We start from the raw sequence: 16,182 nt of genomic DNA on the forward strand, positions 1-16,182 counted from the left end.
CACCCAGCAGTGCTCAGAATCCTGATTGCCATTCTACTTCTGAATCCAAAAGGTTTGCTGCTCCTCTTCTTCTTCCCAAATTTCTTCAAGAGCCATCTGGAGATACCAATTGCACGTGCCACACTCAGCAGTCGAGCTTTCAGCCTTGCTTTCTTGGCAGGTTTTTGGCCAAGCCAGCTGGTGACTTTTCGAAAAGCAGAGCGGGTGTGCAGGTGCTTGGATCCTTCCCCACCATGCACAGGTTCTGTTTCAGAAGGTGCCTCTGCACCCACTTCTTCTGCTTTCTCTTTTTTTGCCTTTGTAGACTGGCCTGAACTCTGTTTAACTTTTCCAATAACTTTTCCAACTTTTTTCTTCTTTCCATGGAGCTGCTTATCAGATGATTTTTTTGTAATCATGGAGCAGCTTGAAGTATTTAACCTTTTCTCTCCAAAACTCTGAGCTGTGTTGGGTTCTCTTTGTTTACTGGGAGTTTCTAGAGTCATGGCTTTTGAACAGATGCTTTCAACCTTGTTCAGGTCTGAGCTGGTTCCCAAAGCCATCTGGGCAGGATTTGGTTTCTGGCTTGGTGACAGTTCGGTCTCAGCATTTTTACGTTGGTTTTCCAGACTGAGGGGGATTTGGGATTGAGAAGAACATTTCTTTGGAAGCATCAGTGCTGGTAGGTCCTGCCTGCTGCAGTCTGAGCTGTCCCTCTGTCCATTTCCACCCTCTTCACCTTGTTCTGGGATCTCACACTTCCCAGGCTTCTCCTTCAATGTCCTCTGCTGCTTGGAGAGGAAGGAGCCATCTTCCAGCTCTCTGCCTTCATCATTCACCTTCTCTTCCTGTTCATATTTGCTAAGGTGAACGTGGAGTTTTGCTTTCCCAGCAGTTGGGAGTGGTTCAGGTTTGTTTTCTTTTACTTCATCAATGTTCTCTGCAGTGCTGCTCTCCCCACTGCTGTCAGAATTCATGTGTCCATCTTTTGACATATCTTCAACTCTGTCATTTTCTAGTATATTTTCCTTGTCTATTTCAATATTTTCCCTGTTCTTAACCCTCTTAACTTGGATTCCTGAAGTGCTTAACAGATCATCTGCCTCACTGCTCTCTGCTGGAGCACATTCTGGTTGTCTCAGCATGTTGTCTGGCTTCCTCATCTTCTCCTCTGCTTCCAATCCTGCAAATTCAGTGTCTTCAGCCTCAGATTCAATTTTTCCACCTGTGGTCACCAGCTCCTTTTCAGGTTCCATAGATGCTTCCTTGCTTTCATCATCCAGTTCCTTGTAGCCTTTTCCTTCACCCACAGGAGGATCTTTGAGCACAACTTCTTTCTCACTGTTGCCATCTAACTCAGAAGAGCTGCTCCTCTCCTCACTGCAGGAAGTGCTGCCCACCACAGCCTCCTTTGTAGCCTTTCTGTGGGTTCCATGGCCTTCACTGCTGGAGTCAGAGCAGGAGTTTCCTGAGGTTTCCTGAATATTTTCATCCTCACTTTCAGTGATGACAATCCTGGTAAGATTTTCAGCTTGCTTTTTCCCAGTCCTCTCACCTTTTTCCTGTGCTGTACTGCCTTGGGATTGAGAACCTGATTTCTGCTCAGAAGCCTCCTTGAAGTCCTGGTTCCCTCTGTGCCTTCCCCTGGGGTTCTGTGCCTTTTCTGCCAAGTTCTGTTTCTGAAAAGAGCCTTCAGCACCTTGCTCTGTGATTGCCTTCACAGCCCCCAGCTCAGTGCCAGTTTCACCAGCACCAAGTCTCTTTCCACATCTCTTTTTAAAATTCTGTTTCCTTCTATTTGTGGTGGCTTTTCCCTCCTTGTCACTGCTGTCCTCACTCTCCTGCCCTGATGTCACTTCCCATTGCTTGCAGGCCTTTCCTTTCTTCCCCTTCAACCTGGACTCTCTATGTTTTCTCCCCAGACCAGATTCACTTTTATAATTTCTCCTGCAGGCTCTTTTTCTCCGGAACAACTTCTTGTGGTCATTCTCTTTGCTTTCCTGAGGCCTCCCCAGCCTCTGGATTTTTAAGAGCTCTTCTCCAAGGCTGTCACCTTGTGCAGGAAGTGACTCTTTGCCCTTCCTTGCCTGCTCTTACCTTCCCTCTTCCCACAGCAGATCTTTGAGTCTCCTGCAGAGTTTTGCTCACAACTGAGCACCTTCTCCTTCCCAGCCTTTTTCTGCCGAGTCTTGGATTGGGCAGGAGGCATTTCCTCAGTGTTCAGGAATATGTGAGGGCTTATCTTGACTCATCTGTGAAAGGAAACATTATGCATTTTGCTGTGAAATAAATTACAAAAGGAAGCCAGATGCTCCTGAGCACTAATTTGCCTCATTTCTGTGGAGCCAAATAAACATTTACAGAGCCTTGCTTGTGCAGTGCTAAACTGACTGCCCTGCTCCAGGTTAATCTCTGGCTTATTTTGTCACAAATCATGATTTTCTGATTTTCTTCTTTTATTAGAATATGATGACCTGGAAGGGACCCACCAGGATCATCCAAGTCTGACTCCTGGGCCTGCACAGGACACCCCAAGAATCCCTCATTAGGCCACGTGTCCATGACTTTGTACAGCTGAGAGGGGTTTGGACACACTGTAGCTCAAGATAGAATGATTATTTTATTTCAGTTTCTGCTTCTCCACTATCCCTCTTTGTGCTGCAGAAGAGAGGAACACATCCAATGATCTATGTGAAATAAACATCAGCAGCAAACCCTGCTGCAGTGTGTCAGAACATCTCCACTCAGCTGCCCCTGAGTGCCCTGGCATTCCCTGGCACTGTGGGAAATGGTCAGCATCCCAGTTGTTCACCCCTTCATCTCTTTATCTTTCCTCTAATGATATGCATGGAATAAAAGATGTAAAAGTGTCCAAAGGATTGGTCCTGATCTTTCAGGCTGATGCAAAATATCACTTCTGCCCTTTCCAGCTCTCCAGACTCTTTATTTTATGAGTGAACCTTGTGCTGCTTCAGGCATCCTCTGGGGCCCCTGGGAGTGAATGAAGTCCTGATGGCAGAGCCTGGGTTTGGGTCCCCAGCACCAAACACTGCAAGGAAAGGCTCCAAACCACAAAACAGCAAGAGCACAACTGAAAGGAAACGATGGATCAGAGAAAAGGAAAACTTGGAGGTGAGTGGATGAGGAGAATGGGACTAAGGGAAAAATCTTACAGCAAGGAAAGACATCAATCTGCAACATCTTCCCAAAGAAAACAGATTAAAAGGCTCTTGTTGGGGCTATTTGGGACTATCTTGGAAATTCCATGACCCAGGGATGGACGGGGAACAAACCAGCACATGGAACAGGGAAATTCCATTATGTATTTTGTCCTCTCATCTCTTTCTCTGTTAAAGTCTTCTCTCCATTTTCTCCTTTTTCTTTCTCTTTGTTTTTCAGCCAATTCTGTGGATTCTCCACAGGCAGAAGAGAAACTTCCAGCCATTACAAATTTACAAATTCTGTCAGTGGGTAACAGAGGATGGAGCAGTCGAGATTTTGTTACAGATTCCTCCTAACTCCACCAAGTGTTACTTTATTTAAAGGCTGAAATCCAGCATCTGGAAGCCTCCAGTCACTTGTTAGACTATTATGGGATGCTGGCAATGTATTTACCTGTCTGACACTCTGAACCTGCACCCCAGTGGCCATGGTTGCAATGTCTGTACACAAGCTACAAGCCCAAAAGAGCTTTGGCTGAGGTTTCCTGGAACTTCCATCCACAGACATTTCCCTGCCCCAGGGAAGGGGCAAAACCACAGTCAAGATTGCAATTCAGCAAGCTTTAAAAGCTTTAAACCTTTACAGCTGCTATAAAGTCTGACAAGGAATGAGAGTTTTTAGCACTTAGTACCTCAGCAAAGATGGAAATTCAGCCACTCTCCATAATATCTTATGACCTGATTGCAGACTGAAAATTGTCCAAGTGTATTTACAAATTATTAAAATAAATGTTGAAAAAAGGCCATTAAAAAGTGCATTCCAGTACTCTGGGACCAACTCTGTAAGAAACCACTCAGTGAATCAAAAAGTTTGTCTCACCTCAGTCACTCCAAGGAGGGCAGCAAAACCACATTTGAGATTTCCACAGCTCAGCAAGGATGATGCTCTAACAAAAGCACATTTGGTGTGTGCAAAGCACAGGGGTTTATTGCAAATGTTGGTTCCTTTTCTGTGCCACCTATTTTGTGCTGTTCTGCACCACAGAACAATCTGCAATAGGGAAGAACAGCATCTCCCTTTACCCCAGCTGCAACTCTGATACTGAACCAAAAAGCCTCTGCCCTGAAAGCAGTTACATACAACAATGTGTCCTTAGGGTTCCCTCTAAACTTGCTTTTTTTTGTTCTGGTCTAGAGCTGACTCTGTTGAAACCCTCCTGGACACTCTGCCCAGAGCAGAGCTCATCTCTGAACACCAATCCTATTCCCTCCCTCTCTCTGAACAGGACTGTCATACTCAGGTGTCTGGTCACCTCACTCCAGCCCCCCCTCCCCACTTAATACCCCAATACTCCTGGCCTAGATCTCTAAATCCTGCAACAAGACTTTTGTTACTGAGATTAATGGCAGCTGAATTAGACCCTAAATCCTCAGTACAGAATAGTTAATGTTCTGTCCTCCTGGGGGCTTAAAGTTGATTCAGCTTCTCTACAGTGCCAAATGCAGGAGAAAATAATAAATAAAGGTCTGCTTTTATGTGCTGTTGCTAGATAGTCATGTGTCTAAAGCCTTCCATAAAACAAAAATGCTGAAATTCTTGGATGAGGAGGAAGATCAGGAACACTGCCCAGATTTGTCAGGAGCTTAGACACAGGAGTTTGGTTTGACTCACTGTAAAGACAGGACCCCAGAGTGAATCTGGGTTAGAAAGTGAAAAACTGGAGTTGACAATTCTTCAGAGACAGGGCTTTAGAGGAGATTGGTTTGTATCACCACTGTTATTACTGGGAATGGGAAGCTGAATCACTGCTTATATAAACAACTCCTTTGACATCAGACCTGCTCTGATTAACTGCCCTGGACCATCTGCCTGCTGGGCACACTGCAGCAGGTGAAAGATGCTGCTCATCAGGTTTTCAGCTCCCCTCACCACACCAACTTCATCTAAATCACTACAGGAAAAAGAACAATTCCATGGCATTCTCTCTTTTTAGAAGAAATGAGAATAACTCACATCAGAGAAAGGAGATCCTCAGTGCTGTCAAGAATCACAGCATAAACCTACAGAAAAAAAGCAAGAGCAGAAAGCTCACACTGCTATTTTAAGACCAATAGGGAATTGTCTGTCTTCCCTGAGCACACTGGATTCTCCCAACTCATACAGAGGAAAGTACAATCATTAATATTAAAGGAACCTGCCTGGAACTTAGTTCTTAAGTTCCTATTTTCATTCACTGTAAAAATGGCTCTAACCCCTTCTTTTATCACTCTGCACAGTAATTTTTTGTAACATACCTACACTGATTCCAGCTAACTGTCCCTTACCTGGATCACAGGCCCCATCCAAGCAATGGTAACATATTCCCTCTCCCATGCCTTGTTCCCATGCAGCCCAGGGTCTGTTCCAGAGTTCTTGCAAGCCTGTGGAGTCTAACAGGGATTCTGGCTGGGCTGTGCCCCAAGAGCAGATAATTACATGTATATGGAAGGAGAGTGGCATCAATAATTCAAGCTTTCTCATGGTATCTTTTGAACTTTTCAACCAGCAATATCAGCAGCTGGCTTGCAGAGTTTGAGATAAAAGAAGAGGTGGGATTTCACCTAGGTCAGGGTCAGGTGTGGTATGATTAGGTGCACCCCAAAGAAAGACTGAAAGGGTCAATTCCAAAACCAAAACACATCCACAATAATGCAAGAGGCTACCAGACAAGGCACAGTAAAAACCACCTAAAAAAAAAAGCTTAGGCCAGTGAAGAGAATTAAATCATAGGCCCCTTTCTTTTGCAGCCCTGGAGTTTTATTGCAGGGAGCCAAGCACGGGTAGCTCAGCCTCTGCTCCCTCCTTGCCAATACCAAGCTCTCTGCTGAAACAGGAAAGCAGTTTCCAGCTCAGCACGGAAAAAGACAGCAAAACTGGCACCATTTTTGCCCTCATTATGCCTAAATCTCAGTCCAAATCAAGCAGAATGACTGAATCTCCTTTCAACTCGAATTTGCAAATAAAGTTGTTCTCTTCTTGCAGACAGGCTGAGGTTACTCACAGCAGTGTTTATATCCATGAAATTCTGTTTAATTCAGGGATGGCTTTGCCCTGCCTGGGCTGTTCTCAAGAAATCAGGTAACAGAGCAGGCACAAATGCTCAGTGTGAGCCTCCCCCTGCTCTCCCCAGGCTGCAAAGGGACAGCACAGGGAGACCAGGATTTAACAGCTCTGAGGGTGTCACTGGCTCTGTGAGGTTTCCTGCCTCCTCCCAAAAAGCCTTTCCAGAGGAGCTGGAGATTAAACAAAATGAACTCAGGTCTGGCCAGCCACCAGAACAAGTGACCCAAACATGAAATGTGATAAGATTTTAGATGCTTTGCAGCATTAGTTCGGGTGGGACCTGTTTGTCCACCTCCTTCCAAGAGCCCCTGGCTGTTACGTTCTGTACCTTGAGGACTCCTCCATTAAGAAGCAAAGATAAAAACTGAGGGTTGAGCTGGAGAACTCAAGAGTTTTACCTGAGCTTTCTGTCTCTGGATGCTCCACTTCTCTTAGTTCACAAGAATGAGGCTGTAGAGCAACAGTGTAGTTAATTATTTTATTTCATCACTTTCTTTTATTAACTGTCCACAAGTCACTCTCTATTCCTCTCTGCAGAAAAGAGAAATCTCTCCTGTAAAGCCCAGAATGACTGATGGCATGTGGAGCATCAATTCCTCAACGACTCTTGGAGAAAAGCCCCGGGGCTCTCAGGTCTAAGCTTCTAATGTGTGTGGCAAGGAGGAGAAACTGCTCTGAAAAATTCAACTCTTGAGGAGGAAATGGCTCTAACAAACTCCATCAGCATCAGCGGGAGCCTCTTCAAGGCTCCGCATAGCCCAGGCAGCACTGGAGCTGCTGCTTTGATTTCTGTGATTTGTCAGAAGCCTCAGACATTTGGGTTTCATCCTGGGAGGGCTGAGATGAAGCCATAGCTCACATTCACTTCAGACTCCTGTCTGCTCTGAGCTACCTGAGAGGAGAAAGACTAAACTGGTGCTGTCAGATACTCCCTCCCCACCCCAGTCTCCAGCCTGGCTGTCCCAGCACCTCTAACGTGAACTCTGCACAGACTGAACACATTTGTTTGCCTTTTAAAGTGCTCCTGGCAAGATGCTGGCAGTTGGTTCATATCTCACTAAGGGAGAGGCAGATAAGCACCAGGAAAGATGAAACCCTTCCAGATTTCAGCTCCAGATCCCCAAGTAGACTGGATAGTGGAGTTTCCTAAAGATTTTCTTCATTTATGCAAAATTCCAGGTCCTTTCAGCCAGAATTCAGCCACTATGATTTTAAAAAGTTATTAGTGAGTGATAAAACATCAGAATCACCCTTTCACTGAAAATTCTTAAGTCAATTATATAAAAGCAAAGCTTTTGATGCTATTGTGTAAAAGAGACATGAAAAGTAACTCAATTTTTAAAAATTACTAAATCACACAAATAAAAAAGTAGAAACTGGCTGCGATTGATCAGAGAAATCACACTTTGCATAAATTCCCAACCACCTTGTTTGCTTGGTAATAGCTCAGGTAAAGAGATTGGCCAAAGCTATTCTTAAGAACATCTGTTTTTAAGATAAACACCCTAAACATATAAATAGGGTCTCCTCTTGGTTTGACTCCACTGCAAGTAGAATTGACAATCCACACAGGACCCTGAAGCCTCTAAGACTTGTTTAAAAATATATCTTTTTTATGCATCTCTCCTCATTTCCCCCATCCCCCATTACATTAATATAAAGTATCTCCACTCTTGCTTCCATATCATATGCTTCCTCATATTGACAGCAAATGTTCTCCTTTGATCCTGTACCCCAGGCTACTGAGGGAGAATTCCTGACCTCTCATTCCTGACCTCTGGCTGTTTCAAACTGGGCTCTGCTGCTTTCTTCCAGCTATTTTAGGACAAGCCCAAAGGTCTCCAAGGGCCTCTTCCCCAGCCATAACCCGAGGAAGCCAAATAAAATATTCATTGCAAGGAGAAACCAAAACAATTAAGTTACACAGGTTTGAAAACAGCCCCCTTAAATATTTCAGGAGCACTTTGTTGCCCAATTGTCTGCCGTGCAGCAGGGCTGGATGATCCTGTTACACTGCAAGGCAAGGCCCCAGCCCAGGGGTCAGACAGCCCCAGGCTCTGGGCAGGGACGGACCTGAGCTGGGTGAGCTGAAGGACTCTGTGCTAAGACAGGGCTCAGACTTCTCCCTTCTAATCCCCTGAGTGACCTCTGTGGTTGTGTCTAAAAGGAGCAAACTGAGGAGGAAAGGCCAGGCAAGCCTCCACTAAATCCAGTCCTGGTTTGGTAGCACTGGTTTGGTACACCAGTGAGCTCCTGGAGAGCAGTGCCAGCAGCAGAAAACAGCCAGAAACAGGCCCAAGGCTCAGCCCACTGCTCTTTCACTGCTGCTGTGCCCTGTGCTGCTCTGGGACTCTGGATGTGCTGTTTGTACTTTATTTTTACTGGACACACCGAGGAACCTGGCCTCAAATGAGCTGTCCCTGCTCTCCTTCCCTGTTTGTGCATAGCTGGGAACCCTGGGTTTGATAGAGAATTCCTCTGAGTCAGTGAAATCCCCTGGATTTAAACCGGGTTTCAACCCAATTATACATGAAAGCAAGAGGCTTTTTAATAGTGGGGGGTGGGCTACAGCCCCAGGGCTGCTCTCCCGTGGGAAATGAGTGCTCTGCAGAAAACAGCTGAGCCCCCAAAGCACAAATCAAAGGCTCAAAGTAGAATGTCAGATTGTGCAGACTGAAATGATTACACCCAGGTAGTTGAAAATCCCCAGCAGTTTCTAATAAGCTTGCAGAGATAAAGGTAGAAGGAACCATGCAGCTAAGGATGAGGTCTCATGTTACAGCCACACTGACTTCGTGGGGCCACTCCTTCCTTCCAGTGCCTTCTGTATTCCCCAGCTGTTTCCTTTGCTCCAGTGCTGGTGGTCACCTCAGTGCAATTTGATCTTACAGGTAAGTTGAGCTTCCTCATGCTGAGCTTCCTGCTAAATGAGAGGCCTGTTTGCCTGGAATTGCCCTTGCTGGTTATTCCCTTATTCCAGATTATAAAGCATTAGTTAGTTAAAAATTAAATTTAAAAGCACACATGTGCACCAAGAGAAGAAAGGGAGAAGGAACAAGCAACACAGGAGGGCAGGACAGACCTGGCCACAAAGGTGAAACTCTCTGGAGCTCCTGAACTCTGGGAGGGAAAGAGGGGGAGGGTACAGGAAGGCCACTGTTCCTGGAAGAAAGTTTGGTTTGGAAACTTGGCCAGAGGCTCTGTTAAAAGCACATTGTCCTATACTGGAAGTTTGTTAACTTTCATGAGATGTTGGGCCACTCACATTTTTTATGCCCTGTGATATTGTCTTTACAGTTTTGAGGCACAGACACTGTTATTATGCTGTTACTGAAGATCTGAAACAGACTGGGAGTTGTTTGCTCAACCAGGCATTTGAAGACACTCAAAGACTCTTCTCAAGGTGATTGCTTCCAAAACTTGACATTTATTTTATAGGATGACAAACATTTTCTCTCATCTCGTTTCATATTAACTACCCTGTATCTTATGCTCTGTTCCACTGCAGATATTTAACTCCCTTAATCTTCTGTAAATCCTTCTTCATTTTATGAGAGGTCTCACCTCTCCCTGTGCACAGGAGAGATCCTCACATAAATCTCTCACCAGATATCACTGTGACAAGGAAATTGTTTATAGAATTTGAGCCACTTCCAAGCAGGACACATTCCAATGGAAAACTCTTTCTGTGCACAAGCAGATCCAGAACAAGCACTTTAGTGAGAAAGTGCAGAACCAAGCCTGGTCAGTCTTCTGAAACAGAAAGTGATCACAGCTACTTTCTGTTCCTTCTCCTCAAAGAAAATCTAGCAGGTTAATGGTACCTGCGTGCCATGTTATTAATTAATGAGGCACATGGAGTTCTGATACATTAATTCATGCCTCTGAATTGAGTTCCTGAGAAATGGGCACTTTTCTTGTGCACTAAAAATTACTAGTTGAAGCTCTTACCCTCAAACAGGGTTTTTTAGTGGTTTAAACAAACCTCTAAGGAAGAGATGAATGGGCAGAGAACTGTCAGGAGGAATCTGCCTGTGCAACATCAGCTGACAGAGATGAATTGGAGCAGGAGTGGTTTCTATCCAATCCAAGGCCTGAGGCTTTAAAAGGGCAAAGCACTTCAGAGAGATGACATGATATTATTTCACTTTGAAATTCTCATGTATCACTTACCAATTTCAAAAGAGGCTGTTTTAAGGCTGGACCTTGGATGCTGCACAACAGGAATCCCAGTGCCTGGACTGACACTGCTCTTAGCAAAGGGCTTCAGGAGCCTTTAGGGCTGAGGTATTGCCACCTGCTCTGGAGCTTCAGTAATTTAAGTATAAAATTAAATCCGTCTTTTTTAAAGGTTAAATCCATAATAAGTAACTATCACTTAATGCTTAAATTTTATTATTTCCATAAACTGTGCCTCATGGATCTACCTTGACAGAGCTGAATTTCCTTGAGATGGATTTTTTTTTCACATCCTCCTTACTGTTAATTTACATTTAAAACTTCTTCCTGTAATGAAAGTACAGGCAAATATCACCAGCTGTGAACTATGAGCAAACTGTCACAGCACTGACAAGATCACAGGTAATCAAACTGATTAAGGACTCTGATACCTCCTTTGGTCACAGCCTGCATTTTATCGGCTCTTAACAGTGTCACAATAAAGTCAGGAGGATGTGTATGTCTACAGAACAATCACACCCTTGAAAAACACCTCTCCCAAATTCCATTCCTGTGGCTAACTTGCAGTTTGGAATAAAGCTCTCCCAGCTATAGCTGAAGCCACTTTTGTCTCAATTTACTGCCTAAGAAATAACACCAAGCCTTTTCTTATCCTGCCACATTCTCTGCTTTCTTGGACTCTTACCCCATCAGAGCTTCAGCTGCAGTATCTGATGTTTGGGGTGATGTTCAGCAACTCAGAGATGTCCTTGTGTTGCCAATTAGGGTTTTTTAGGAGCTCAGCCTGCTTTTCAAGGGCTCAGCACAGCAATCTGATACAGGTAAGTTCCCTTTAAGGAAGGAGAGTGTGAGCAGAATCCAAGGTTCATTTCTTGAAGACCCTGCCTTAAGTATAAGCAATGACCAATATGCAGAGGCAGAAGGAATAAGCACACAATGCACAGACTCATCTGGCAGAGGAGCAAACAGGAGGAAGAGATCTGTGTCTTTTGAAGGGCAAGAGTCAGGGACAGGCTGGGCTCTGCCCTTGGAGGTACAGGTCCTTCCAACCTCGGGTGACTGCCTGATGCTGTCAGCACATGCTCAGGACCATCCATCTTTAAGAGGGCACCCTTGCCAAAAACTCTTTTAAAATATAACTTAGCTCTGCATACAAGAGCTGTGCCCAAGGAGCTGGAGACATCAGTTTCTACTCATTTAGCTGGGGAAGAGGTGAGCAGAGGGAAGAGCCTCAAAGTACCTTTTAATCTGTTTTCCTCCCTACTGAAACAGGCCACAAGGGCAAGGAGCCTTTTAGCTCTCCTGCCTTGGTTGTGTTCCCAGCAAACTCATCCCTCCATCCCCATGGATCAGCCATCATGCATAAAAGGCGTGAGAGGCAAGATGGAAATGAGGAGTTTGGTCATACATCAGTTTCATTACAAGAAAATCTCACCTGGGAGAGGCCATTTCTGCCTGGGCAGCAGCTGGGACAGATTAGTCAATGCCAGGATGATCTCAAGGACCATCCTACTGCTACAGCAGCCTTTTCACACAGGGATTTGCAGGTCCTATGGGAAGCTGCATCTAACCCAGAAAGCTAATCAGACACTCCCATCATCATCATGTTGGAGAAAGAGGCTGAGGAATAACCCAAGCACTTGGGGCTTGTGGCTGTGAGTGAAGATGCTGAGTTTCCTTCCTGTGACCAAGGGCTTGTGGCAGATATTGAAGGAATTTTTCCACCTTGCTTCCCCCAGGGAATCAGCTACAGCTGCAACAAACCTTGGGCTTTGCTTGAAAGAGACAACAAAGTCTAATATGGCTTAGCAAGGACTGCTGGGTCTTAGAAGCAATTTTACACTAAAGTCTGTCTCATCTTTCAGCCATACCAATTCCTGCTCCTTTTAATGACATCCCAATCCATGAGGCCACATAGGCAGTGGTTTGGAGGCTGAATTCAGGACCACAGTCCAGGGCATGAAATCCTTTGAGCTGCCACAGACACAAACCATATTCTAAGAAACAGACCAGTTAAGCTGTAAAAAAAAAAAAAAAAAAAAATTCTCTCACTAACCAGACAGGCCTCAGGCTTCAAGACCAAGATGAAAATTACTTTTCTTCCAACATTATGTTCTTCTAATAGAACTGTTAGACAAATTCTGCAAATATTCAACTCCTAAACATCTGAGGAAAGCTTGAATTACTATTGAAAAGTAAAAAAAAAAAAAAAGAAGCTCCAGGCCAAGCTTTTCTAGGAGTAGAGAATTTTGGCAGCAAACACACCACCCTATAAAACAGCTCACATTACCAGAAAGCATTTGACCTAAAACTCAGGCCACTATAAAACAGCATCCCATATTAGGGACCCAGTGTGTACTCAGATGGGGAAAATTTGTTCTTTAGTTGTGATCCAAGACTGTCCCCTCTGCAGAGCAGCAGGTCTGTGGGGGTCAGGGAACGCTGTGCCAGCATTGCTGGAAGGATTTTTTCAAGTCAGTGTTAACAGCAACTCTGGTCCTGCAGCCAAGGGACACTTCCCAGTGCCAGAGCCCTGTGAGGCTGCACAAAGCAGGAGAAGGGGGAAGCACTGCCAAAGCCTGGCAATAACCTTAATAAGGGCCAATGAGCCCTCAGAGTGCTTCCAAGCATTAAAGCATTAGCTCTTGGAGAGGGCCAGCAAACTCCTATCAGATCCCAGACAAGGAGTTCAAGTGAAAAGTAGAGGTAGGCACAAAATTCGAGGGGTTTGGCAGCAGCTGAGTCCTCTGATCAGAAGCAGGCCATTATTTTTAGTGTCAGCTGAGGGGCAGGCTAAGAGTAACCACAAGGCTCAGAAGGCAGTTCCTGAAAGGGAGAGATGAAAAGGGATTTTTTTTCCCCCACAACATTCAAAAGCTGCTTACATTCATTCAGTGAAGGCTCCACCCCTCATGATCATCTCATCCCATCACCAATTTTACTTGCTGTTTGTTTTCTGACAGCACAAAAAATACACCCTAATTCTGTCACAAGCCTTTCCATCCCTTCCTGCTCAACTCAGAACACAACTGAAAGCACAATTCATGAGCTTCAGCCTTGCCCTGTTTTGTCCCTTTGTAATTTCTCCTGAATTTTAGGCATAGGAGCTCTAAAAGGATTCTTAATGTCTCTGCCCACAACAAGCCAAGGATCTCATTCCAGTAAATCCTTCAGTTCCAAAGCTCTGCTTGAAAAAAAAAATCTGCTATAGCACATATCCTAAATGACTCAATCCCATTTGTAGTCTGGCTTGTCCTCTGAAGAAAATAAGAAGCCTGGATTTTTTTTTTTTTGCTGTTGGTTTTGAATCTAAATGTACTTTAGGGTTTACAAAAAATTGTACCATTTTTGTGAATCTCTCACTCTTCCAGGAGTTCTCAAGTTATGTGGGTGAAAACAGGGAGAAGATAATAAATTTCTTCTGCCCTTTCTGAGTAAGACTGTCACATCTCTTCCCCCAAGCCTGCCAACAAATAAATACTCAGAAAAGGCTTTAGAATGAGTCCATCTGTAAGGAGCAGAAAGAAGCAGCTGGGTGCACCAGGATGATGCACATGCACAGAGTGACAGCAGCTCAGAAGTTGCTGATTAAACCATAATTTCCTGTAAATTTGCAGCATCAATGCCTGGCACAAGAGGTGGAAACAGCAGGACACCTCCCTGCCAGCTTCAGTCCTGCAGCAAGAGACAAGGAAATAATGAAGCAAACAGAAATAAGGAAGTGAAAACTACTTTAGAAATGGAAACTGAAAGAGAAGGCTCTCTAAAACCTCATTAGCCATAAATTAGGTCTCAAAGGAGGTATTAATAGTTTTAGAAGGAAGGGTGCCTGCAGTACCAGCAGAGCAACTCTACAAGCATTTTTTCCTGCAGAACAGATTGTGCCATCCTAGTGCTGTAGGTAAGAAAGGATTTCTCAGCCTTGCTTGGGAAGATCTAGAGGGCTCCCAAGGAGAGGCAGAAACAAGAGGGCTTCCAAGGAGAAGTTTCCAAAGTGTGCCAAGGACAGCAACTCAGCTCCATTCCAGGAAGATCTAGTTCTTCCTCACTGGCTGTCACAGTGCTACAAGCAAGTTACAGTAGAGAAATTTCAGAATACTTTGTTCTTTTTCTTAGCTGGAAAAAAAGTGCTGTTAGGTGAGGGATAAAGGAAAGAAATTTTAAAGAGGACCAAACTGCTCTCTGCAGAGCTTCACCAGCTTCAATTCCAAATCCACTGTCAGACAGCACAGCAGCACTGCCAGATCAATCCTGTCTCCCTCCAGTGTTATCATGCACGTTTATTCAGGACAAACCAGCAATGACCTTCCAGGGACTATGATCTGAAGCAGTGCCCTTTCCTGGCATTCCCATCCCACATGGATTGCAGGATGGTGACACAATCCCTTTGCTCCTCCCACCCACCACCTTGCTTCCCTCCAGGAGTGCTCTTTGCCCCCCTCAGCTCAGAGGACAGCTCCACCTTCTCCCAGGCATCTGTGGGCAATATAAAAGAAGCTGTTGAAGGAGAGAATAGATATGAGAGGAGACAAGGATCACAAAAGGGAATTCAGAATTTTATTGCCAAAAAAAAAGCAATGTAGTGTTGAAACAAAAATCAAATTCAATTAGTTTTTCTCCAATTTGAATGGCTACAAAAATAGATTCTACCCAAATCCATAAAGCCAGTTAACAGTACCATAACAAACAAACCCCAAAATTACTCATTCAGATACCACGTACAGCAGTCACAGGAATCTAGTATATATTACTTAATGTTTTTTTCTTAAAGTAAATTTCTAAATGTTTCTGTTAAAACTGAAATACCCATAAGATTTTAAAAAAATGTACAAAAAATAATTGTTGGAGGTAACAGTGTGCGTTTATTAAAATCCTGCACCGAGGCAGTAAAACATTTATAATTTAAAACCCAGCCCAGTAGAAAAGAGAAATGTGCAAACATTTGAATGTTAGGTGTACTCAGAGGCTTGTGGTGCATCAGAGCTGGCATCCACTGCTGTCCTAAAGCAAGGCAGGCTCCAGCAGGAGAGGTCTCCAAGAGGCACTAAAGGGGAGGCAGAGGCAGAAGCACTGAGCTGCAGCTCCCCAGCCTGGCTGCTGGGAGCTCTGGTGCCTTCTCCCCAGGGACGGTTTGCCCAGTCAGTAGTGTTATGGCACTCAGTCCAATGCCACGAGGTCCTCCATGAGTTCTGGTCAATCTGCTGCAGGAGAGAAGAATGCAAAAGCCATTTGAAAAGGCAGGCAGTGAAAGCTAATGAGAGCTAATGAGCTGATACACTCAAATTGCTGCTGGGAGCTCTGGCTACCTCACCAGCTCACTTTGTGATAAGGGTAAGAGTCAGGAGCCTTCAAAGGATTTTTAGCTCTTCCTTTACCACTGGTGTAGCATGTAAGGTGCTGATCAGTGCTCACACACCACTCAGCCAGCAGATTCCCACCCCAAAAACTCAGGTCAGAGTTCTGCACAGAGCATTGAAATAAGCTGAAGCTTATTAAGAAATTTCATTCTACTTTCTGCTTCCTTTGGCTACTTCAAGTATCTTTAGCCTCACCTACCTCCTCCATTACTTAGTCCGTGTCCTAGTGGACTTCTTGCCGAATTTTTTTCTGCATAGCTCCTGCAATGACACAAGAAGACATTCCTTATTGCAGTGCAGTCTCATCCCATCCACTCCCAGATGCCGACAGAAGACCAGGATGAGGTAGTGTCCAGAGGAAGTGCACAGAGCAGAGCGTGTCAGGCAGTCACTGATCCTTCCA

The 16,182-nt window shown here is 44.6% G+C and overlaps 1 protein-coding gene across 1 annotated transcript in view; it reads right to left on the reverse strand.

The window, feature by feature from the left end:
• Window positions 1-14,957: 14,957 nt before the first annotated feature.
• LLGL2 (LLGL scribble cell polarity complex component 2) overlaps window positions 14,958-16,182 on the reverse strand; it is a 33,351-nt gene continuing 32,126 nt past the window's right edge. Inside the window, exons 25-26 of the mRNA XM_036394760.2 lie at window positions 15,979-16,040; window positions 14,958-15,623 (exon numbers count right to left, since the gene is read on the reverse strand). Of these exons, the coding sequence (XP_036250653.1) occupies window positions 15,616-15,623; window positions 15,979-16,040 (70 nt within the window). The 3' untranslated portion in view covers window positions 14,958-15,615. The remainder of the gene's footprint in view (window positions 15,624-15,978; window positions 16,041-16,182) is intronic.

The sequence above is a fragment of the Molothrus ater genome, chromosome 19 (genome assembly GCF_012460135.2).
Source record: "Molothrus ater isolate BHLD 08-10-18 breed brown headed cowbird chromosome 19, BPBGC_Mater_1.1, whole genome shotgun sequence".
Taxonomy (NCBI): domain Eukaryota; kingdom Metazoa; phylum Chordata; class Aves; order Passeriformes; family Icteridae; genus Molothrus; species Molothrus ater.